Below are 25277 nucleotides of genomic sequence, written 5' to 3' on the forward strand. Positions count from 1 at the left end.
GATTCGGGAAGAAAAGGAGATAGACGGGGGAGTGTGGGTGCTTGAGGACAGAAGGGAGGAGTGGATTAGGACAATGTGGACCTCTCGGAACGTCCCCTTCTGGGGTGTCCTCCCTCTCCGCACCCCTCCACAGTGGCTCCTCAGGGGGTACCCAAGGACGTCTGAGGCCCCCGAATGGTCTAGTCAGTCTCTCCTTCAGCGATGGCGGTGGCTACGGGCGTTGGTTGTGTCCTGGTATTGCGGTTGTCAGAGAAAAACATGAGCCATGGGGTCCAGGTCTGTAGGTGTCGTTCTGTGGTGTTCCGGAGGGAAGCTGTAAGTTGTTCCATGCCATGAATCTCCTCCACCTTGTCCATCCATTGGATAAGAGTGGGCACCTGGGGGGACCGCCATCTAGCCGGGATTAGGAGCTTGGCCGCATTCAGGAGGTGTCGGGTCAGAGATTTTTTGTATTGGGAAAGGGGTAGGGGGGTGTGGTGAAGGAGCATCTGCAGCGGTTGGAAGGGGAGTTCTACGTCCAAAATGTCCTTGATCTTCGCGTGGACTTGCCGCCAGTAAGTGGCTATCTTACCACACGACCACCAGATATGTATGTCAGTACCTGCCTCCAAGCCACACCTCCAGCAGACCTCGGAGATTTCGGGCATCATCCTGTGTAGCCGTACCGGGGTATTTTGTTAAACCAGTTTTAATGCTAAAAGAGTGCGCAGCTGTGCTGCCTGGGCTAGTGATGAAGCAACCTTCAGACTTGAAAATGGTTATATGAGCTACAGTGTCCCTTTAAGGGCAAGCATTTCTACAACTTCGTGAATCACAGCAATGTGGTGACTGAACAAGCAAAGTGTTTCATTGTATTCTATGTTTGTTATGGAGTCAGTTGGCATTTTCTTTACAGCTACACACTGCCATCACTGCCCTGCTCCTGTGCCAGCCCTTCCCTGCTTCTACTCAATTGCCAACGTGCTCCTGTAGCCAATCTCTGACGGGTTTAAGTCTCATCTCCTCTGCCTTCTTAACGGTTATCTATGCGTTTATATATTTATGTGTTTCTTTTTACTTGACATTAACATTCATTGTAGCTGGTTTTACCCCTTAAGGATGGAGGTAATTCTCCAAGTTCTAAACCAAAACAAAACCTAGTGTTTAGTCCACAGTAATTTAAAGGGACACTATAGTCACCCAGATCACTTCAGTATATTGAGAGTGGTCTGGGTGTAATGTCCCTGTCCCCTTAACCCTAGAGTTTTAATTACAATGCGATACGAGGACTGTCTGCATGAAGACCTCCAGCGTCAGTAAAATCCGTATAGGAAAGCACGGGTGACTCAATCAGTTGAGTCCAGAAAGGATTTATTAAACCTTACAGTGCCGGCGGCACGCCTGAGATATCTGTCCATACAGGCACCATATATGTAACTCCAGCCCTGCCGTCTCACCCATATTTAGGTCCCAAATCGCACATTTGCACCAAGTTGGGTTACTCATTATCTCATAAACCATGAAGAACATTAACGTTTTCTGTATGTTGCTGTAAAATGCTGGTGTTTACTAAAAAAAAAATTAGTTTATATTTTATGACTTGTTCAAGGTAAAATGTCTAGCTAGTTATTTTGAAAAATAATAATTTTTTTACATTTTAACAAAAAAAAGAAACTAAAAACCCTTTGGGTGAAAGCGTTTCTGAAGAAAGGACCGCTATGCGTTGAACTCACCACTTTTTCCATCACGGAACTGAGAAGATGGTCTACATTCTGAACGCGCTCCTGGTCAGATCTCTGTAGCTGAGACTCGGTCCATCTCCGCTGATTTTGAATTTGTTCTTGAATTTCTTGAATTAGACTGCTAAGCCTGAGAACCACAATTTAGAAAATAAATATCAAAATATTCAGTATGTATTAACAATATCCACCTTTATCGTGGAAAAGTGCAACTGGATGAGCTACCGTGAAAAATAAACGTTGGATATATTTTAGCATACATTGATCAGTTACTTTGCAAGGATCATAGCTCTTCATCTTAAACAATATTCAGGGCTGTATTTCCAGCTCAGGTGCCTGTAGGCATGGAATATTTAGACACACCTTTATTCCTCCCACCCACCCCCAAACAAAACGTTAAATATTATCAGTCATCACGAAAAGCTGGAATAGGAAATTAAACCATAAATACCATTTCGGACAAATGTAACAGCAGACAGAGAAAGTATCTACCTCAGGCTCGTAGCACCCAGACCTCTTCATCTCAATGAAGTGGTTGGGGTGCAGAGGCGTTGGTCTCTTAGGTTTACCCTGCGATGTAAAACAATGCTGTTTAGTAGATATGGCAATGCTTCGATTGCAGGGTTCAATATGCCTCTAGTAGCTGTCTACTTGACAGAGTAGAGTGACTTGAAATGAGTGTTGTGAAGTGTATGGCTGGCCGAGTGTGTGTTGTGGCTGTGCATGGCGCAACAAAGACTGTGTAGATATAAAGTGGCTATAAGTGTTGTAGCTATTGTAGTGTAGTAACACAAGCTGTGTGTTGTGGCGTTGTATTGCTGACAGTGTATGAGGTGACAGAGTGTGTTGTTTGTGTATGCGTGTGTGGTGACTGTGTGTTTAGGCTTAAGGTGGCTATAAGCATAGTAGCTCAAAGTGATGTGTGTTGCTGAGCGTGGGTACAGTGAGGGATGTGTGGAAGTAACTGAGTAATATGTGTGACTATTTAATGGTAGCTGTGCCTGGTGTGTGCTGCTGTGTGTAGGTAGATGTGAGTGATGTGTGTGTCTGCGCATCTGTGAGTGATGTGTGTCTGTGTGTAGCTATGAGTGATGTGTGTGTGTGTGTGTAGCTGTGAGTGATGGGTGTGTCTGTGTGTTTGTAGCCATGAGTGATGCGTGTGTCTGTAGCTGTGACTTATATGTGTTTCTGTGTGTAGCTGTTTGTGATGTGTGTGGCTGTGAGTGATGTGTGTATCTGTAGCTGTGACTAATATGTGTTTCTGTGTGTCTGTGTGTTTGTGTGTGTGTGTATCTGTGAGTGATGAGTGATGTATGTGTGTCTGTGAGTGATATGTGTGTCTGTAGCTGTGACTAATATGTGTTTCTGTGTGTGTGTGGCTGTGAGTGATGTGTGTGTGGCTGTGAGTGATGTGTGTGTGGCTGTGAGTGATGTGTGTGTGGCTGTGAGTGATGTGTAGTTGTGACTAGTATGTGTTTCTGTGTGTAGGTAGCTGTGAGTGATGTGTCTGACTGTGTGTGGGTAGCAGTGATGAAAGTCGAGAGAGGAGTGTGCAGTGTGTGGGGAGGCTGTTCTCCCACCGCTTTTCTTAGGTAGAGGCCCAGTCCCGTCCCTGGTAGCCCAGTAGAGTCTGTGACACTCCTCTTCACCTGCCTATTCTCTCTCCAGCACATGGCTCTCTGACAGCGCCAAGGAAGTCCCAGTGTAGAGAAGGTCCCAGCGGCACACTTGGGAAACCACTGGGCACTTTAAAGATGGCCAGTGGTTAAATCCACACTGAGATGTCTCATTAACACTTGAACCTTGTGAGAGAGCGAATGAATGGGATAAGATGGGGTTGGTATATACTGCCAGTAGAACTTGCCATTTAAAAGAGTTAAAGGAGCACTATAGGGTCAGGAACACAAACCCCTATAAGGGTTAAAACCACCATCTAGCCACCCTGAGCCCCTCATGCCTCCCTAAATATAGAAATCTTACTTGTATCCAAGACTGGAGCTGCTGGCTATGTCCCTGTTTCATTAGAACTGCCTGCTGACATCATCAGAAGTGGTAGCCTGATCCAATCACAGTGCTTCCCCATTGGCTGAGACTGACAAGGAGGCAGATCAGGGGCAGAGCCAGCACAAGTCAAACACAGCCCTGGCCAAACAGCATCTCCTCATTGAGACAATTTGAATCAATGAATCTCTATGAGGAAAGTTCAGTGTCTGCATGCAGAGGGAGGAGACACTGAATGTTTGGATGCATTTTAGGCAGCCATGACCCAGGAAGGATCTCTAACAGCCATCTGAGGAGTGGCCAGTGAAGTTATCACTAGGCTGTAATGTAAACACGGCATTTTCTCTGAAAAGACAGTGTTTACAGCAAAAAGCCTGAAGGTAATGATTCTACTCACCAGAACAAATTCAATCAGCTGTAGTTGTTCTGGTGACTATAGTGTCCCTTTAAGCTCTACGTTATTTCAAACTTTCACAATTTACACAGATGGATTAATTCACTGATCTCTGAATTGTAGCATTTTGAAATCTTAACGCCAAAATTGGAGCAAAAATAGCCAAGTTGTGCCTAAAGTCAAGTTGGAGATTTTTTCCAAATGAACTTCTTTAAGCTGAAATGCTGCTTTTTGGGTTTTAGCATTTATTGAATAAACCTCTTTTATACATTCCATAAATCCTAATGTTTCCAAATACTAGGTAGCATCCATACGCATGGAATATTGTAGCAATTTACTAAAACAGTGAGGCAGCCTCTATTGAGTGGTCAAGATGTTGCAGTTTAGAATAGATTTTCTTTATTGAATCAATTTCTTGTTCTATGCCAACCAAGTCATTAGTCTTAGGCAATTTTTTTTATGCATAGGGCAACATTAATGTAATTACAATACGTACTTGAAATCTAAAAGTTGGATCTCGTGGTGTTGTTCCCCTTGGGCGTTCTTTGTATAGCTGCTTTGCTGTGAAATGGAAGTCTCCATCCTTCCTAATAGCTGCATTACCTAATAAAAATCCAGCAGGGAACACTGTGTTAAGCCAGTCCATCAGTTCTTTCATTAAGTACGCACCACTTCCTCTGAGCACTCAGGAGAGAGAAAACATTCACTGGAACTTAAACCAAAATTCGCAATAACACTTGCCAGGGATTTCACAAACAGGCATGGCTTACACAGTGATGGAAAGGAAAGTGCTGCGTCATTTTATTTCGTAATAAACCCCTTGCCCTAAGATATCCAAGGACATCCGTAAAAACAGTCAGAACTAAATTCTACGCACCCCTTCTTCTATGGCCCTCCAGCACAAGGGACAAGGACGCTAGGACTGACTAGGCGACACACACTTATGTCTACATATATGTCACACATAGCAGAACCTAGATCCAAGTTTATAGCATGTTAAAAAAAAATTAAAAAACAGTGCAGACGCACATAATGTTATTCTCATACAATAATTGTATATCAGAATTACTATTACGCAACAGAATGTTTATTGTATGCAACACACTGCAAAAATAAAGAATTAAAAAAAAAAGAACTAAATTCTAAACAACATAATCTGTAAATATAAAATAAATGACTAAAGCAGCCATTGTATTGTGATTGTAGACACAATGAAGAATTTTTCACAGATTTTAAATTGGTAAAATATTTGCCATTCTTCATTTTAGAATTACACAGTTACAATGTTCTGATCCGAAGGCTGTCCTTTTTTTTTTTTGGTCGGGAGGAATAGTGAGTAAAATGCTATAATGCCTCTCGGCAACATAAAGGCTAGCGAGGTACTGTCATGCAAAAAAAAAAAAAATGCATTAACTAGCACTGGTTCCCACACAAAGCATGACAGAGGCGTGTTAAAAATAAGAAGGGGAATGGATAATTTTTAAGTGTTATTTTAAGCTTAAGATAAAAGTTACAAACATACAAAATTAATTCCTGTGCTAAAACTCCCATTGCTCCTGGGTGTCAGCAATGACTATAATATACATCAGCCCCAATACATGCAATAAAAAAAAAAAAAAATAAAAAAAAAACCTGTGTCCAACTCCCTATGCACATTTAAATAACTGCCCATTAAGTGTAAGCTCATTTGCCACGTCAAAGCAAAACCTCTTAGGTGAGTCCTACACTAACGATTCACTTTACGTCTTTAAGCCAAAAGTCAAAAGCTCTAATGAGACAGAGATTTGAGAGCTGTTGCCCTTAAGCAGAAAGGCGAAAACAAGTTCATTATTTATTAAGGCCGTTGGGGCACGAGTTTGAAATCACTCATCAGGTGTTTAATAATAAGCAATTCAATCGTAAAGAGTTATAAAGAACACTCGCCAGCAGGTATTCTAACAAATAGATACATTCTGAACCCATTAACTACACAATGGAAAAAATATATTTTTATACCTTTGTTGCTGTTCACTGGCAAACTATTTAAGTATTATTTATAACAAGAATGAAGTCCGATCATTTTCTCTCTTTTTTTTTTTTATTTAGATATCAGCTTACTACTGTATATTAACCACTCTACTATCACCAGTTGTGGTTATATGTAAATGTTTTACTTATTGATCTTGGTCAGAGCATGAAAAGTGTTGCCTGCCAAAATTAGAAAACCTGTTGTAAAAATGACAAAGAAATGACCTTGAATATTTGTGTTCCCTCTTGTAACATGATCATATGAATAATCTAGGGCAGCACTTTTTTTTTTTTTTTTTTTTTATTTATCAGTAGCCTTGGAGATTTGTTTTGGTCTGAATTGAAATCCAGCAGAATTCTGACCGACTTGGTGCCGTTTTGAATTTCTGAATTTCGAATGGAACTTCACCCAAATTTAAAATCAACTAAACCGCACGATAGCGAGGCAGGTTTGGTTCATTCTGAATTCAGAATAAGTTTTGTGGTGGCTACATAGAGTGTCCACTGCCACATAAAAGGGACACGCAGGGCACCTATACAACTTTAATGCATTTGACAGGTTTCAGCCTCATTTTGTGCTATATTTTTTGCTTACTCCTATCTTTATAGTTTTTGTGTAAAATAAATAAAGGTTTTGCAGAATGCTGCACTACAAGCCTGCCTCTTTAGCCACACCCCCTCACTCCAGAAAAATACTTCCTTATCAAAAGGTATGTACACAGGGCCGGGGTGTGCGAGCTGTGCGGCCGCACAGGGAGCCATGATGGGAGCAGGGGGCGCCATGCGGCCAACCCAGCTTACACATGGCCGGCTGAGATAAAAAAACATATACATATATTGCGGCGAGGTGGAGCTTACCGTGTGGCAGGGGCAGAGCTGAAAGTGCCGGTTAACTGCTTGAAGGAGTCCCTGCTTCCCCAACAACCAGTCTCCAGGAGCTACACTGCCTCCACTCCTCCATAATGAACAGAGGTAACTATGTGTGATTGTCTGACTGTGTGTGTGTGTGTCTGTGTCTGCCTGTGTGTGTGTTACTGTCTGCCTGTGTGTGTCTACGTATGACTGTCTGCCAGTGTGTGTGTGTGTATGACTGTCTGCCAGTGTGTGTGTGTGTATGACTGTCTGCCAGTGTGTGTGTGTGTGTGTGTGTGTGACTGCCTACTTGTGTGTGTGTGTGTATGACTGTCTCCCTGTGTGTGTGTGTGTGTGTGTGTGTGTGGCTGTCTGCCTGTGTGTCGCTGTCTGTGTGTGTGGTTGTCTGCCTGTGTGGCTGTCTGCATGTAAGTGTGTGTAAGTCAGACTGAATGTGTGGCTATGTGTGTGTCTGTCTTCCTGTAATTGTGTGTGAGCGTGTTTATCTGCCTGTAACTGTGTATGTGTGTAACTGCCTGTACCTGTGTGTTTCTGCAACTATCTGCCTGCGACTGTGTGCATGTTTTTAAATAATAATAAATCCCCTATACAATCACTTCACTCCTATACACACACACACACTATACATGAATGACAGGGAGGGGGGGGGATGCTGTGAAGATTTTTCGCACAGGGCGTCTAAAGGCCTAAGACCGGCCCTGTATGTACATAGCCCAGACACTGACAGAACTGAATGATCTGAACAACAAATCAACTTTCATAAGTAGGAAAGGAGCTTAGACTGTGTGCAAACTTGATAAGGAAGTCTTTCTGGCATGAAGGTAGTGGGTAACGAGGCTGTTTAAAAAGCTGAGAACAGTTTTTATTCCCAATACAGCTCTATTTACCTACAAATGTGAATTCACTTGTCCGTCTCCACGTGTCACAGTTTAATGAAAAAGCCTTTCGTGTATCCTACAATAACATCTTTAAAACTGTTTCGTAATAAAAACCATTTCCAAAATAGAAACCATTGAAAAATTTAAAATCTATAGACTCTGTATTGATCCAATTAGATGTGTGCAGAAATACTTTTCACCTGCAACAATCGAATAATATTCCTGTTCATCTATGCCCGAACAAAATCGATTCGTTCGGGATTCATGTGACAGATCAATTTTTGGGGGAGTAGATTAACAGGGATTTTATTCATTCATCTCAGGTGAAAAGGATTTGTGCACCACATCTAATATTCACGATAAAGGTGCAGCAAGCTAGAAAACGTAATCACATTAAATATCTATCTTTCTTTCAGAATGGAGGGGACATGCACTGCAGCCTAGGAACATTTGTTTTAAAGGAGGGGCTGGATGTCTTGTTTTTCCTCCAAGCGTTTGTCTGGTTAACATCACTAGTGAACAGATCTCATTGTTTGACATATAATCGGTGACAACTTGAGAGGGATCTCCACACATTTGTTGCCTGTGTATCCATTTATCATTGGCAGCAGTCATACAAGTGCTTAAAATGGACAGGTGTTCACACCAAAGTGTCTACACTAATGGTCTTTGTAGATTTATACACTAAACAAGAAATTGTGGACAACCGGCATGGAAATTGCAAATGTTAGGTCAAAGGAGTCATGCAAAAAAAAAAAAAAAACTATAATAATAATTAATAATAATTCTCTGACTATTTTCTAACTGATCAATTTTAGAATTAATTAGTTAATTCTTATCAATTCTCCAAAATTGGAATTTAGTTTTGAAAAAATCCATATTGACATTATGGTTTAGTATCCTTTAGAACCAAGTAGTGACCAATAAATAGTGACTGTCAGTCTGCCAATACTCATCGTTTATAAACATAAGTCCTGTGAATGATCCTATATTAAATCAATTGTCCAGATGTGGCTATTTGCTGTATTGGCCATTCAAATTTAGCGCGAATGATATGATGGAAGAAGATCAAAGGGCAGATACATTTGGATTATGCAAATTTACAAAATGTTTATTTTTCACTAAATTGTTCATACTTAATAAACATTTTCAAGGAATGAAACGGTATACAGCGGGCGTTATCTTGCAATATTTTACACAGGGACTGCATACCCGCCCATCTAGCCTGCTCAACATGCACGATGGAGGTGTTCGGGAAAAAAAGCGCAAAACGCGCAGGGGGTCAGACCCATCTGTGAAAGGTGATGCACAGAGAGTTTCCTATCCCCTTCTGCTTTTTGAAATCTACCAGGCAGATTCGAATTGCTGGTCATAACTGAGAACGTGGGACAGGTCTCCAAAATGTGGGACAGTCTTGGCAAAATCTGAATTGTTCTCAAAAAGACACGGTTTCTCACATGCAGTAGGTGTGAAAAAAAAGATAAATGAAAAAGGTAAAAAAGCCTGCTTATAAGCATTTACAAGAATTTTGAAGGTAATACTAGCAGTACAGCCAACGGATGGTATAAGGAATGTCTGCATTTGAGCATAATATCCACAAACCGTAAAATACAGTTAAATCATATAATTCTAAATTAAAGGTAGTAAATCTTCTATAGAAATGTTTTATCACTCTCTAGAATGCTAGCAGTAAAATGGAAAAGCCCATTCAGTCCTCCCCCTCTCTGCCTATGGGAATGTTAGGACCCATTGAAATGTCCTGTATTTCATTTTATTTGGAAGGAGAGGGTAGCTGACATTTTCAGCAAACTTGCAGACATTAAATAAAGGGCCATTGCCTCCTAGCAGAGAAATGTGTTCATCTACAGGCTGGTTACCATTACTGGAGTATAAATGAGGGTGAGAGGCTTTAAGGATTACATTTCATTTCACAAAGAAAAAGAAAGTAAAAACACGTTTACACAATTTTAGGAGGAAATAGGGTTAATAGCAAAAGCTGCCTAGGATTGTGTGTGTGTGCATGCATTTTTGTGTGTCCGTGTGTTTCCCTTCCCCCGCTCAATATTTCAGCTTATAGACTGTTTGGCAAAGTAACACTCTGCGGTAGCATACTGCCAAGAAACTGCTAGCACAGAATAAGATCAAGATATCTTAGAGACAGCGACTTAAAACAAACTGAACACCTTGGAAGTGAGGACAGATAGGATGGACAGATAAACGGAAAAATATCATAATTTGCAAAACAGCTTATTTATATTGTATATAGTAAAAGATAACATTGTAAAAAATAAAAAATGTACTATAAATGAAATTAAAATCTGATAACGAAGAATGAGGTTTTAGAGAAGGAATGTAAGCTCAGCCCCCTCACTATGTGAAAGAAATATCACACACACAATGTAACATATGGCTGCAAGGGCTGTGATCGTACACACATCATTAATCTGAAGAACGGGTGCACTCTTACAACTCTGCTTCCATAGAAGCCATTTATTTTGAAGAAATACATCCAGACTAGCATTTTTTGGAACAGTATATTTCCTGCTCTTGCTTAATTTCTCATTCCGTTTCATTTCCCCTGCCTTCCTCCCTCGTTTCATTCAACCACACTAACCTTGATATCGATCTCCTTTATATGCGATTCTAACGCTGCATTCATGCTGCGGATTTCTCTCTCTTGTGCTTGAAGCTCATTTTTAGTTGCGACCATATCTCCTGACAGTTTTGCGATGCTGGCATCACACCTGCGATGCAATAAATAACAGTTACATTGTAGCATTATTTAATAAGAGCCATATCCTATTATAGTGACATTAAAGTCATAGTCTCTTATTATATTCTATTTTTACACTTCAAAACAATTTTAGCTTAATGAAGCCATTTTAGTATATAGATCATGTCCCTGCAGTCTCACTGCTCAATTCTATTGTCACTGGTGATCTCAGCCACAGCAATGGATTAAAGGCAAGTAAAAAAAAAAACTGTTTATTTAAGTTTGCCCACAAGTGTGAATAGCCCAAAGATTATCCTAACGTTAGAAATACATGTTTTTTTTTTTTATTTCTAACATCTTATGTGCCCCTTTAAAGATTTAATATTTGAATTCACAAACCAGTTCAGAACCAGAAAAAAAAAAGAAGAAGAAGATAGTATGTTTTTGGTTCTCCTCCTCTTTCTATGTTAAATGACAAAAAAAAAAAAAGGCAAAAGGCAGAGTTTATAACAATGACTGACAGGGAGCTAAAATGGATAAGACAGAACAGGGCTTCGGCACAAGACTATATCTCCCATAATGCTTACAGCCATAATGCTTGCAAAGCATCAGGGGATAGTAGTCCACTACATCTGGAGTGTCAAAGCCTGCCTGCTCATACGCTCAATCACTTAGCCAGGAAATCCCTATTTAAACACTGGCTAAAGTTACATTATAGTGCTAAAAGCCACGATGTATTTGCATACCATACCTCCATTTAATATCAATGCAAAATAAAATGGGCAACATCACAGTCTTAAATTAATCCAAATTTATTTATTTTAAATAAAAAAAAAGAAAACAGTTCAGTTCTGCAGCCAAGCCTCCTTAGCAGAAGTCTTCTGTCACACCAATAAATGTCAGCTGGACGGATTATTCAATATGCTTTTTATTCAATTGCCTCTTTTCTCTGTTGCCAGCAATTCATTTACCTGCTTGAAAACCATTCAACAATTTGCTAAGCAAGAAAATCAGTATTTGGTCTTCTCACTTGCTGTCAAGCTACAAAATAAATTATCTTTATCAAACTTGGGGGTCAATGAAATATTATTCAAAACACTCAGCTAAAGTTCATCAACTGGCTTTGGGATCTAATTTATTCGCAATTTCAACTTGATTTATGATCGCTCAAACTCACTCAACAGGTGGGCTAGTTGAAATGGAGTTTGAAATTTAGCGGTCGGAATATATGGGAAATGAGCTAAATTTGCAAGTTTTAGAGAATTTGTATTTTTAAATGTTTGCATCAATATCGTCTGGTTCCAGCAGTGATGTCACTGCCTTGAAACTGGAAATATGTTGGCGCTATATAAATATAATACATAATAATAATATCATAATTATAATATTCCTTGCAGTTGTGCATGTATAGATATAGGTAAATGGTTGATAAATTATACTGAATCACCAAATTCGATATTTGCAATAGAAAATAAACTAATAGTTTCAAAAGTTTTCAAAATGACCCAAAAGATGAATCCACTCAAATTTAAAATGTTTCACTCACTCTCCCACACACCCTGTAACACTTACTCTCTCTCTGCCACATAACCCTGCCACACTCACTCCCTCATTCTGCCACACTAACCCTGCAACACTCACCCCATCACACACATCCTTACCCTATCACTATCCTGTCACTCACCCCATCACACACCCTGTAACACTCACCCCATCACACACATCCTTACCCTATCACTATCCTGTCACTCACCCCATCACACACCCTGTAACACTCACCCCATCACACACATCCTTACCCTATCACTATCCTGTCACACTCACCCCATCACACACATCCTTACCCTATCACTATCCTGTCACTCACCCCATCACACACCCTGTAACACTCACCCCATCACACACCCTGTAAAACTCACATCCTCACCCTATCGCTATCCTGTCACACTCACCCCATCACACACCCTGTAACACTCACCCCCTCACCCTGCCAGACTCCTTCCCTCACCCTGCCACACTAACCCTGCAACACTCACCCCATCACACACATCCTTACCCTATCACTATCCTGTCACACTCACCCCATCACACACCCTGTAACACTCACCCCATCACACACCCTGTAACACTCACCCCATCACACACCCTGTAACACTCACCCCATCACACACATCCTTACCCTATCACTATCCTGTCACACTCACCCCATCACACACCCTGTAACACTCACCCCCTCACCCTGCCAGACTCCTTCCCTTACCCTGCCACACTAACCCTGTAACACTCACCCCATCACACACCCTGTAACACTCACATCCTCACCCCATCACACACCCTGTAACACTCACATCCTCACCCTATCACTATCCTGTCACACTCACCCCATCACACACCCTGTAACACTCACCCCCTCACCCTGCCAGACTCCTTCCCTCACCCTGCCAGACTCCTTCCCTCACCCTGCCACACTAACCCTGTAACACCCACCCCATCACACACCCTGTAAAACTCACATCCTCACCCTATCACTATCCTGTCACACTCACCCAATCACACACCCTGTAACACTCACCCCCTCACCCTGCCAGACTCCTTCCCTCACCCTGCCACACTAACCCTGTAACAGTCACCCCATCACACACCCTGTAAAACTCACATCCTCACCCTATCACTATCCTGTCACACTCACCCCATCACACACCCTGTAAAACTCACATCCTTACCCTATCACTATCCTGTCACACTTACCCCCTCACCCTGCCAGACCCCTTCCCTCACCCTGCCAGACCCCTTCCCTCACCCTGCCACACTAACCCTGTAACACTCACCCCATCACACACCCTGTAACACTCACCCCCTCACCCTGCCAGACTCCTTCCCTCACCCTGCCACACTAACCCTGTAACAGTCACCCCATCACACACCCTGCAACACTCACCCCCTCACCCTGCCACACTCACCCCCTCACCCTGCCACACTCACCCCCTCACCCTGCCACACTCACCCCCTCACCCTGCCACACTCACCCCCTCACCCTGCCACACTCACTCCCTCACCCTGCCACACTCACTCCCTCACCCTGCCACACTCACTCCCTCACCCTGCCACACTCACTCCCTCACCCTGCCACACTAACCCTGCAACACTCACCCCATCACACACATCCTCTCCCTATCGCTATCCTGTCACACTCACCCCATCACACACCCTGTAACACTCACCCCCTCACCCTGCCAGACTCCTTCCCTCACCCTGCCACACTAACCCTGTAACACTCACCCCATCACACACATCCTCACCCTATCACTATCCTGTCACACTCACCCCATCACACACCCTGTAACACTCACCCCCTCACCCTGCCAGACTCCTTCCCTCACCCTGCCACACTAACCCTGTAACAGTCACCCCATCACACACCCTGTAAAACTCACATCCTCACCCTATCACTATCCTGTCACACTCACCCCATCACACACCCTGTAACACTCACCCCCTCACCCTGCCACACTCACTCCCTCATTCTGTCACACTAACCCTGCAACACTCACCCCATCACACACATCCTCACCCTACCGCTATCCTGTCACACTCACCCCATCACACACCCTGTAACACTCACCCCCTCACCCTGCCACTCTCACTCCCTCATTCTGTCACACTAACCCTGCAACACTCACCCCATCACACACATCCTCACCCTACCGCTATCCTGTCACACTCACCCCATCACACACCCTGTAACACTCACCCCCTCACCCTGCCAGAATCCTTCCCTCACCCTGCCACACTAACCCTGTAACACTCACCCCATCACACACATCCTCACCCTATCACTATCCTGTCACACTCACCCCATCACACACCCTGTAACACTCACCCCCTCACCCTGCCAGACTCCTTCCCTCACCCTGCCACACTAACCCTGTAACAGTCACCCCATCACACACCCTGTAAAACTCACATCCTCACCCTATCACTATCCTGTCACACTCACCCCATCACACACCCTGTAACACTCACCCCCTCACCCTGCCACACTCACTCCCTCATTCTGTCACACTAACCCTGCAACACTCACCCCATCACACACATCCTCACCCTATCACTATCCTGTCACACTCACCCCATCACACACCCTGTCACACTCACCCCATCACACACCCTGTCACACTCACCCCATCACACACCCTGTAACACTCACCCCATCACACACCCTGTAACACTCACCCCATCACACACCCTGTAACACTCACCCCTCACCCTACCAGGCTCCTTCCCTCACCCTGCCACACTAACCCTGTAACACCCACCCCATCACACACCCTGTAAAACTCACATCCTCACCCTATCACTATCCTGTCACACTCACCCCATCACACACCCTGTAACACTCACCCCCTCACCCTGCCACACTCACTCCCTCATTCTGTCACACTAACCCTGCAACACTCACCCCATCACACACACCCTCACCCTATCACTATCCTGTCATACTCACCCCATCACACACCCTGTAACACTCACCCCCTCACCCTGCCAGACTCCTTCCCTCACCCTGCCACACTAACCCTGTAACAGTCACCCCATCACACACCCTGTAAAACTCACATCCTCACCCTATCACTATCCTGTCACACTCACCCCATCACACACCCTGTAAAACTCACATCCTTACCCTATCACTATCCTGTCACACTCACCCCCTCACCCTGCCAGACCCCTTCCCTCACCCTGCCAGACCCCTTCCCTCACCCTGCCACACTAACCCTGTAACACTCACCCCATCACACACCCTGTAACACTCACCCCCTCATCCTGCCAGACTCCTTCCCTCACCCTGCCACACTAACCCTGTAACACTCACCCCATCACTCACCCTGTAACACTTACCTCCTCACCCTATCACTATCCTGTCACACTCACCCCATCACACCCCCTGTAACACTCACCCCTCACCCTGCCAGACTCCTTCCCTCACCCTGCCACACTAACCCTGTAACACCCACCCCATCACACACCCTGTAACACTTACCTCCTCACGCTATCACTATCCTGTCATACTCACCTACCACCAGGGCCGGTGTGTCCATAAGGCGACACAATCGGCCTCTTAGGCCCACCGGCCCAGGGGGTGCTAGATTAGAGTGACCGGCAGGAGGTGGGCACACAGCCCTCCCTGCTGCCAGTCACTCAGTGTAGCATGGCCGTTCGGAGCAGTGCAAACCGTGGTACAGAAACTTTGGTTTCCTGTACCCAGACAGACTGAAAGGAAGGTACAGAGGAGGAAATGGAAAAGTAACACTGGGGTGGGGGGGGGGGGGAGGGCACTTAAAGAGAAGGGAGAGAAACACCAATGAGGGAGGTGGGAGGAACATTAGAGGATTGGGGGGGCACTAAAAGACAGGTAAGGGGGGAGAGGGAGAGGAACACTAATGGACATGGAGAGGAGGAGAGAGGAACACTAAGGGAAATAGTGGGGAGAGTGGCACACAGGGGGGCCTGACTGGGGAGAAATATACACAGATAGGCCTGGGGCTGAGAAAGATGCACAGAGGTGCTGGGGATGAAAGCGATACACAGAAGGGTCTGAGGGTTGAAATACAAAGAGGCTGGGGTGAAAGAGACTGGAAAAGAGACTGGAAAAGAGGAAGAAGAGGAAAAAGACACAGAGGGGCTGGGGGGAGATAGACAGGCTTATGTTGAAATAGAAACACACAAAGGAGCTGGTAAGAGTAAAAGACACAAAGGGGCTGGGAGAGAAGGAGACACACAAATGGGCTGGGGGAAGTAAGACACACACAGAGGGGTTGTAAGATATACAAGTAGGTGTAAGACGCACGATGGGGAAAATAGGGGAAAAATAGGGATAAGATACACTAAAGGGGGCAAGACATTTTAAAAAGGGTATAAGAAACAAAAGACAGGTTAAGAGATACACAGGTGAATATGCTTTTGGGTGGGGGAGGGGGGCGCGCCAAAATAATCTTCACACCGGCCCTCCTTACCCCACTATCCCGTAACACTCACCTCCCAATCATGACTAGTAAAATGCAAGTCCTTCATATTTCGGAGAAGTGTCAATATGTTTTAAGGAGACAATATAGGTTGTTTCTAGAGATGGTGTTTGTTTCTAGAAATATGCCAACATTCTGCATTCACCAGACTGTGAAATGGAACAGACCCGAAGAGGTTTTTGTATATTAGTTGCAAAATGTCTAGAATTGTATTTACTTATTTTCTCTCAGAAATTTGCAGTTTCAGAGTAACTGAATTTGTTGACTATAACAAAAACACTGGTAATTATGTGATCACAAAACCAAAGTGCCAGATGCAATGCAAATTATGCTGACCTTGCCACTCGACCGCGTAGATCCCCAATGTCGAAAAGATGTTTTTTGTTCAGACTTTGCACTGCAAAACTTGTGCCCGAGCTTACATTATCTCTGCTTCGTATTTGATTTTCCAGAGCCTACAAAAAATGCAAAGAATATTTTAATCATTTGGCCAACACTGACAAGAAAAAAACAAAACAATTTTTGCACAGTTTGCCTTGTAGTGTCCATGGCTTAGCAATCACATACAATTACGTTTTCAAATCTTTTGCTGAGATAAGAAAGGAAAAATATGCTAACTTGCAAAGCTACATATTAAACAAGCAGAAAATGCAGTTTATGGAAAAGACAGCATTAAAATGGACAAAATGACACGAACATTCATCACAGATGTAAATTATAATCCCACCTAACTAGAAGCATATCATATCCATTGGTAGAGCGTCCATTCAGCTGCATTTTGTAACAGAACACAGAGAGGTGTATAGAGCAATGATAGCATGATTTTATCAAAGATGAATCTAGATTTTTTCATTACTTAGCTGTTGATACAAAATATTGTAGATTAAAAGTCCGTATTTAATTGGCCACCATTGGACTTCCTCTATACGGTGTTCTACATTCACCGACATGAAAATATAACAAAACAACGTGATGCTATGGAAGAGATTTTCAGTGTTGTTCCAAAGTGGTTGCCATATTTAGAAGTGTGGAAAGGGGGTGCAGTCAATGGCTGGCTATTATTACTATTGGTATTTATATAGCACCAACAAATTCCATAGCGCTTTACAATATTATAGGATGGGGAGAGGACCCTGCTCAAACAAGCTTACAGTCTACAGGAGGTGGGGTATAAAACACATTAGGACAGGAAATAAGAGTCAAGTAAGGTGGGAGTGAAGCAGAGCTGGAGGAGAGAGTAAAGCACTGCCCTATAGGAGAGAGCAAGAGACAGGTATGTGAGGTAGAGGTTACTCTGGGAGGCCATAAGCTTTCCTAAAGAGATGGGTTTTAAGGCATTTTTTTAAACGATTGAAAACCATGGGACAGTCTGATGGTGGTAGGCAGGCTATTCCATAGGAAGGCTATTTATAGAGAGACCTAACCAATGCATTCAGAGCTCCATTATAAAAACCGGTGATTGCAAAAAGCATCCTACACCAATGTGGGTTGGAAATCTAAAAAAGTGAGTGTTTTCTGTGCCTATTTGTTTCAGTTACATTGCATTCTGGGAGAGTTGCGTACAATAATGAAGTTATTCGCTAAACTGGGGATATAATAATAATATTCCAGTCCTTTCATTAAACTTTAAGTCATATTATCAGGTAATGGCACCTGTTGTCGGTTTGGAGCCCTGGCAGGAATAGTTGGACAAATTCACCAGACAGAGTTAGAAAATGAAATGGACTTTTGTTCAAAATTATTTTTAAAAAAAAATCTTAAAGCAGTATGCCAGCGTGGCTCACATTGAAGATTGAGGCACGAATTGTTTCATAAATATTTTATTCCATCTATTTCATTATTAAAAGGAACCTGTAGCGGAAATAGGTGCGTATTTTGGAAAATGCTCAAAAGCAGCCATCCCTTATATTTTATGACTGTGTTCATCTTTTGTTCAAAAAAAAAAAAAAAGAACGAATTCTGAATTCTGTGCCCAAACTTAAAATAAGATATGTATCATTAATGCACACATACATATCAGAGCATGTTAAATAATTAACAACATTTTGAGGAATAGTTGTTCATGCCCAAGCCTGCTATTACTGCAATCTATTTTTTGTTATTGATGCCCCATTCAATGGCAATTTCTTCCCAAAGTCTGGCTCATGCTTGCTGTTCAGGTCTTTGTGAGGAGTTCGGGATCCCATCCCCCATTGAGCAGGAGACAGCATAGTTCCTACATCTAGTGTTCTGAACCTCCATACAGGTTGTGGTGCAACAAGGTTACTTTCTTCAATAGACATTATTGATAATGGTCATGGGAGGGTTGGCATCATTTGGCCAAGATGGGCATTTTTTTTTGACTCCTACACGTCTATGTGATTTATTCCATACCTCTCAACATGGTAGGTATGAGCTCAGTATAGGTGGGTGGGCTTTGAAGGGGACATCTCCAGTGATACAAATCACTGGCGATGTCCACAATGGATGAGCCGCACCCTTTAAAGGGCCCTGTCTGGCCTGGCCCCCAAATGCAGGACCTTGCAGAGAGCACTGCTGAAGCATTCAAGCTCCATGCAGGCCCTAGTGCGTGTTCACGGTATGAGTGTGTCTAATGATACGCTCTCGCTGTAAAACGTGTGGTCACTTACCCGATGTCCTCAGATGCTGGACACAAGGGAACTTTATTGGGTCAGTGAAACAGGACCCCAAAATCGTGACTGTACTGCTGAAATAGGGACTATTTGGGGAGCGGCCGGTCTTATGCAGCACATGTAATATGTGGGATTGACAGATGGAGGCTGCTGGAGTCATGACATCATTAGTATGCAGCTTCCATCAGAATGATTTGTACAACATGACCGGACATTCCCAGAAATCTCTTTGTGATTAAGTGATAAAAACTCTGCATAATAAAACGTTATTGACAGCAATGTCTCAATCCACAGCCACTCCCAAACTGAACATCAATTTCCTACACTTTATAACAAATACATTTTAAAATGTACAGATCTTATTAAGCACAGTATTAAGTAAGCAAACCGTCAAATTACTGCATGCAACATGTACAAAATATTGATATATGCAATATGAATCTATCGGTAGTATATGCCAAACCCAAACTTCGGCAAACCTCTCCGAAATAATGCTAATCGTGTGTAAAATAGTCAAACATACATCAAAATATTATAAATAAAAAACTGAAAATTACAAGCAAACAAAAATATAAACTAGACAACAATACAGTGGAATTCAGTGAGAAATGGATAATGCAAAGTCCAACATGACCAATCCACATTTATTTACAGAAAAACACTTTTATCGATCATCCTTTGACAATTGATTTATTAATTCATATTCTTATTGTTTGTACCAATTATTGTTTTGTACGTTAATACAGATTGCATACGATTATGATACTTTTCCATAAAAATGTCAATCCTTGACATTAATCTGCAAAGTTTAGGCACTTTAAATAAATAATAAATTATATAAATTATAAATATCACAGTAACCCAACGGTTAGTCTTCAATGTGATCACCAAATTAACTGAAAAATCTAAAGTAAAGAAAGGTGTTATGCATATAATAAAGTATGTATATTAATATATGTCAACAACTTTTGTACTGTGTTTTAAACACTAGATTTTCAGAGAACTGCCTAACACCACTTGTAATGGCTGTCACTCAGATAGCCACTAGAGGGACTTCCTGGTTGTAGTCCTGCAAAGATTGCTGGACTAACGTTTGTCAAACTCTCCCCATAGAGATGCATTAAGTCAGTGTATTTCTATGAGGAGATGCTGTTTGGAGTAGCATGAGTACTAATCCCCAAATGGCCCCCATGGGGTAGTTTTGCATTGGCGGAGCATTGATGATCTCAGCCAAGTAAAAGTGGCGGCTGGTGTGAGACTGGGGGGGGGGGGGAGGGGGGAGGGGAGATATAAGAAAGAAGTGGAGTAGACATGTGCAATTCGTTTCGGTCCAAATATGAATTCGGACGAATTTCGGGCAATTCGGACATTCGGGTACTTCCGAAGTTGCGAAGTGTCGAACTGCCGAAGCTCCGAAGCACAGTTTTGCCTAAGTACTAATATACTTACCCAGTGAAAGAAGAAAAATTTTACATTGTATACAATTTTAAATAAAAAGTATTCACACATAGCCAGGATTCAGCTGTAAGCATTTGCAACACTTACAACAATCAAGTAACATACATTCATATAAAATGTAAGTTACTTGGCCAGTCATGTAATGACAGGAATGAAAAAGTAGATAACTCCCTAATTCCCACGTTATTAGGGAGCTATCTACTAAAAGGCTGAAAGACCTAAATTAGTCTTTCAGCCAAATTTACTAATACTAAGTAAAGCTTACTTGGTATTAGTAAATTATGCCCCTACTCGCTATACCGCGAGTAGGGGGCATGTCTATTAAACAGTGAGCAGCCTGTGGCTGCTCACTGTTAAAAAAAAAAAATGTCCTCCCCCTGGCCCCCACCCCTGAGCGGTGGGTGCCCTAAATTATAATAAGGGGAGGTACCTAATGTCCTCACCCCGGCCCCCACCCCTGAGCGGCGGGTGCCCTAAATACTAAAAAGGGGGGGGGGACCTAAGGTCCTCCCCCCTGGCCCCCACCCCTGAGCGGCGGGTGGGGGCCCTAAATACTAATAAGGGGGGACCTTATGTCCTCCCCCCTGGCCCCCACCCCTGAGCAGTGGGTGGGGGCCCTACAGTAAAATAAGGGGGGGACCTAATGTCCTCCCCCCTGGCCCCCACTCCTGAGCAGTGGGTGGGTGCCCTACAGTAAAATAAGGGGGGGACCTAATGTCCTCCCCCCTGGCGCCCACCCCTAAGTGGCGGGTGGGGGCCCTAAATCCTAAAAAGGGGTGGGGGGACCTAAGGTCCTTCCCCAGGCCCTCACCTCTGAGCGGCGGGTGGGGGCCCTAAATACCAATGGGGGGGGACCTATTGTCCTCCCCCGGCCCCCACCCCTGTGCGGCGGGTGTGGGCCCTAAAAAAAATGCCAAAAATGCAAAAAAATAAATCCTTCTTCACCCATGGAGGGCTCCGCGCAGACTGAGCTCTGCAGGGCGGGGAAGGCTTATAAAGCCTTGCCCCGCCCTGCAACTAGGCTCAGAGCACTCTGATTGGTGGGTTTAAGCCATGGAAGTTTAACTGCATTCTGGGCAGCGAAGTTACATGGCCCATGCAATGACTGTGCTTTGCCTTGGCATTAAGAGGGGCATTGTCAGGGTACAGAAAGGTGTGTCTTCTCTCATCCTGTACTTTTAAATCTGATCTCTGTGTATCCCCTCTATTTAAAAAGATAATGAAGAAGTCAGAGAAACGTATCACTGTGTAGGAGACAGATCTACATGCCCACAATTTTTAGCCCTAGAACAGGCTTCCTCAAACTCCGTCCCTCCTGATGTTGCTGAACTACAACTCCCATGATTCTATGAATGAAATAGATAGGTTGAGAATCATGGGAGTTGTAGTTCAGCAACATCTGGAGGGCCGGAGTTTGGGTGAAGCCTGCTCTAGAAAGTTTCCTGTTCAATATAGTATATTTAGCCTTTTTGCTGCTAAGCTGGGGCTTCCCTAGATCCCCTCATTTTCCCTGGGTAGGAGTGAGATATGTTGCAGCACCATATTACACGGCCTTTCTGATTAAAGAGACACGGTCAGTGCTACAATAACCTACCTTCACTGCGTAGCCTATGATGTGGGGAGATCTGTGCAAACTGTTATCACTGTTCTATTATATTTGCAGTTTTTGGAAGATTAATAACTTTTGGATATTCTCAGAATGTTTAATTCATTTGCACATTGTTAATACTTACCAAGGAATCACTTTGTCAGATTTTGAGATATGGTAATATAGATTATGTCCCTTTAAATTTCAGATTGCAACTCTATAGGTGTAGTGAGCTAACTCCCTTAATCGTTTGTCACAGGTCGATGTGCACATGTGATGGGAACACAGTATGGTTATTAGTTTTCACCATTTGTATTCCCTTGTATATGATGATGTAGGAGGTGCATATCTTTATGGACTGAGGAAGACATCTAGAGTGTCTAAACGTTGCCTTTTTGTTTTGACACACCACCATAATGGTGAGTATTTCAATTAGATCTATAAAATAATTTTTTTCCCAACCAGTATTACAATACACCCACTTCTGTTCACTTGTTACATACAACCAGACATATTATCCGACTTGTCCCGTATTTGTCTATAATTACAGTATAGAATTTTGCCATTTAAATTTTTTTAGATTTACAAAACCAGAAATGTTATAGGGACACTATAGTCACCTGAACAACTTTAGCTTAATGAAGCAGTTTAGGTGTATAGAACATGCCCCTGCAGCCTCACTGCTCAATACTCTGCCATTTAGGAGTTAAATCCCTTTGTTTATGAACCCTAGTCACACCTCCCTGCATGTGACTTGCACAGCCTTCCATAAACACTTCCTGTAAAGAGAGCCCTATTTAGGCTTTCTTTATTGCAAGTTCTGTTTAATTAAGATTTTCTTATCCCCTGCTATGTTACTAGCTTGCTAGACCCTGCAAGAGCCTCCTGTATGTGATTAAAGTTCAATTTAGAGATTGAGATACAATTATTTAAGGTAAATTTCATCTGTTTGAAAGTGAAACCAGTTTTTTTTTTCATGCAGGCTCTGTCAATCATAGCCAGGGGAGGTGTGGCTAGGGCTGCATAAACAGAAACAAATTGATTTAACTCCTAAATGACCGTGAATTGAGCAGTGAAATTGCAGGGGAATGATCTATACACTAAAACTGCTTTATTTAGCTAAAGTAATTTAGGTGACTATAGTGTTCCTTTAAGGAGATCTAAATTGTGCCCCATTAACATAGCTATGAAACTCGAGTCAGATTTCTCAACGTTGATAAAATTGCTATCCATTTTTTAAAATGTTTTTGAATTTTTATTATTAATCATCTTTATTTATCGTCAGATAGCGGCAGGAGTACACCAATTGGCAATCTTGCATAAAACATTGCTTGCTCATATACCACCATCCCAACAGCAGCCATACTAAGATGAGGGAGGGACAGAGAGAAAGGAAAGATTGAGAAACAGAAATAAGGAAGAGTACAGTAGACTTCAGAAAATCACTTTATATTCCACATGTTCTGTTACCTCAATATCTCTGCTGAGTTGCTTAACAATCTCCGTGACGGTCTGCATGTGGTTTTCAAGAAATCTCTGAGCCATGGTATCCCACTGCTGCCCACGCATGCCACGCAATTTGGAAACATCCTCTTTTATCTTGAAGGCCTGGTCTAAAAGAATCGTAGTGGTCTTCTCCTGATTAAATATCCGGTCTTCCATTACCTCGACTCGAGCTGCAGGGATTGCTGGCAGAAAGGATTGTCCCCTGTCATTGAAAGGGTTATTTATCAGAAAATGCCTTATTTGACGGAAGCAGTTAGAGAATGTAATTATGATAAAGACTTGGCAATAAGGTACCATCAGTTTCCCGTAAAATGAAGTGCATTTATGTAATTATGGCAGAATAATTCAGTAATTTGTTTTGCTTTAATACCATTTATTACATGGATTGGGATAGCACTCTTTTTTTTCCTTCTATTAACATGATCACATTTACATTAATACTGTTAAGAGAAAACGAAAGTATAGAGATTTCCCTTAAACCACACAATATTTTTGGATGATTTTTTCAAAGAATTTAAAAGGACCACTATAGTCACCCAGACCATTTCATCTCACTGGGTGCAGTGGTTGTAATTTTAACCCTTAAATGTAAAACACAGCTTTTTTTACATTTATTTTTTAGAAATAGGAATGTTTACTTTGCAGTATATAACCCACCTCTAGTGCCTGTCTTCATGAGGCTCTGTCAACGCACTGGACAAGTACAATTTGGTCATGTGACGCAGAAGCACACAGGAAAGCAATGGATTCAATTCAATGTTTTCCTATTAAGCATTGGATGCGCGCAGTGCTCGCTGCACATGTGCATCAGATCCCCACTGGTCCTCTATGGGGAGTGTTGGATTGGACCATGGCTGAAGGAGGCCATGCCTACTCCATGATATCAGGTGGAGAGTTGAGCAGTGCAGAGGGAGTCGCAATGTGGAAAAAAAATGAGTAGAACGCTATTTTATAAAATTTATTGGCAAAGGGTGAGAGAACCTATGTATAACTAGGGACAAGGGCAGTATGGCGTTAGGAATAAAGGTTTGTATTCCTAAAGGACACAACTTTTTGAATAAAAGGGAATCATGACGGAATATTTCCGTCATCTGTCCTTAAGGGGTTGAAATGTAAAAAATGTATTCAAAAATATTAATTGAGCCCATTGTCGGTAAATATTTGCTGTAAGTGGTTATTGTAACAGCCGGTAGATAATTGCTTCCACAAAGGGCTCACAGGTTTCACCCTTGCTTTTAATGCCTGCTAGCCATTAACATCTACTTCACCCGATACTAACCACAACATAACATTTACTGTTTTGGGAAAAAGTGGGAAAAAGGAGCATGCAAGATTTAACTACATACGCAATACTCCACTAGGACAAAGTTCACGTTAACACTTTCAGGGCCACAGGGAGGAGCAGAGCAACGCACTTCTCTCTGCTGCCATACTGAATGACTCATTAACATGTTAACACATTAAAAAAAATAAAAAAAGTATTTCTAAAAA

The 25277-nt window shown here is 42.6% G+C and overlaps 1 protein-coding gene across 1 annotated transcript in view; it reads right to left on the reverse strand.

Annotated features, from left to right (window-relative positions):
• The window catches only part of FAM81B (family with sequence similarity 81 member B), a 35932-nt gene that overhangs the window by 4687 nt on the left and 5968 nt on the right, over positions 1-25277 (reverse strand). Inside the window, exons 3-7 of the mRNA XM_063456751.1 lie at positions 23751-23988; positions 16938-17056; positions 10486-10615; positions 4610-4716; positions 1713-1848 (exon numbers count right to left, since the gene is read on the reverse strand). Of these exons, the coding sequence (XP_063312821.1) occupies positions 1713-1848; positions 4610-4716; positions 10486-10615; positions 16938-17056; positions 23751-23988 (730 nt within the window). The remainder of the gene's footprint in view (positions 1-1712; positions 1849-4609; positions 4717-10485; positions 10616-16937; positions 17057-23750; positions 23989-25277) is intronic.

Source organism: Pelobates fuscus, chromosome 5, assembly GCF_036172605.1.
Source record: "Pelobates fuscus isolate aPelFus1 chromosome 5, aPelFus1.pri, whole genome shotgun sequence".
Taxonomy (NCBI): domain Eukaryota; kingdom Metazoa; phylum Chordata; class Amphibia; order Anura; family Pelobatidae; genus Pelobates; species Pelobates fuscus.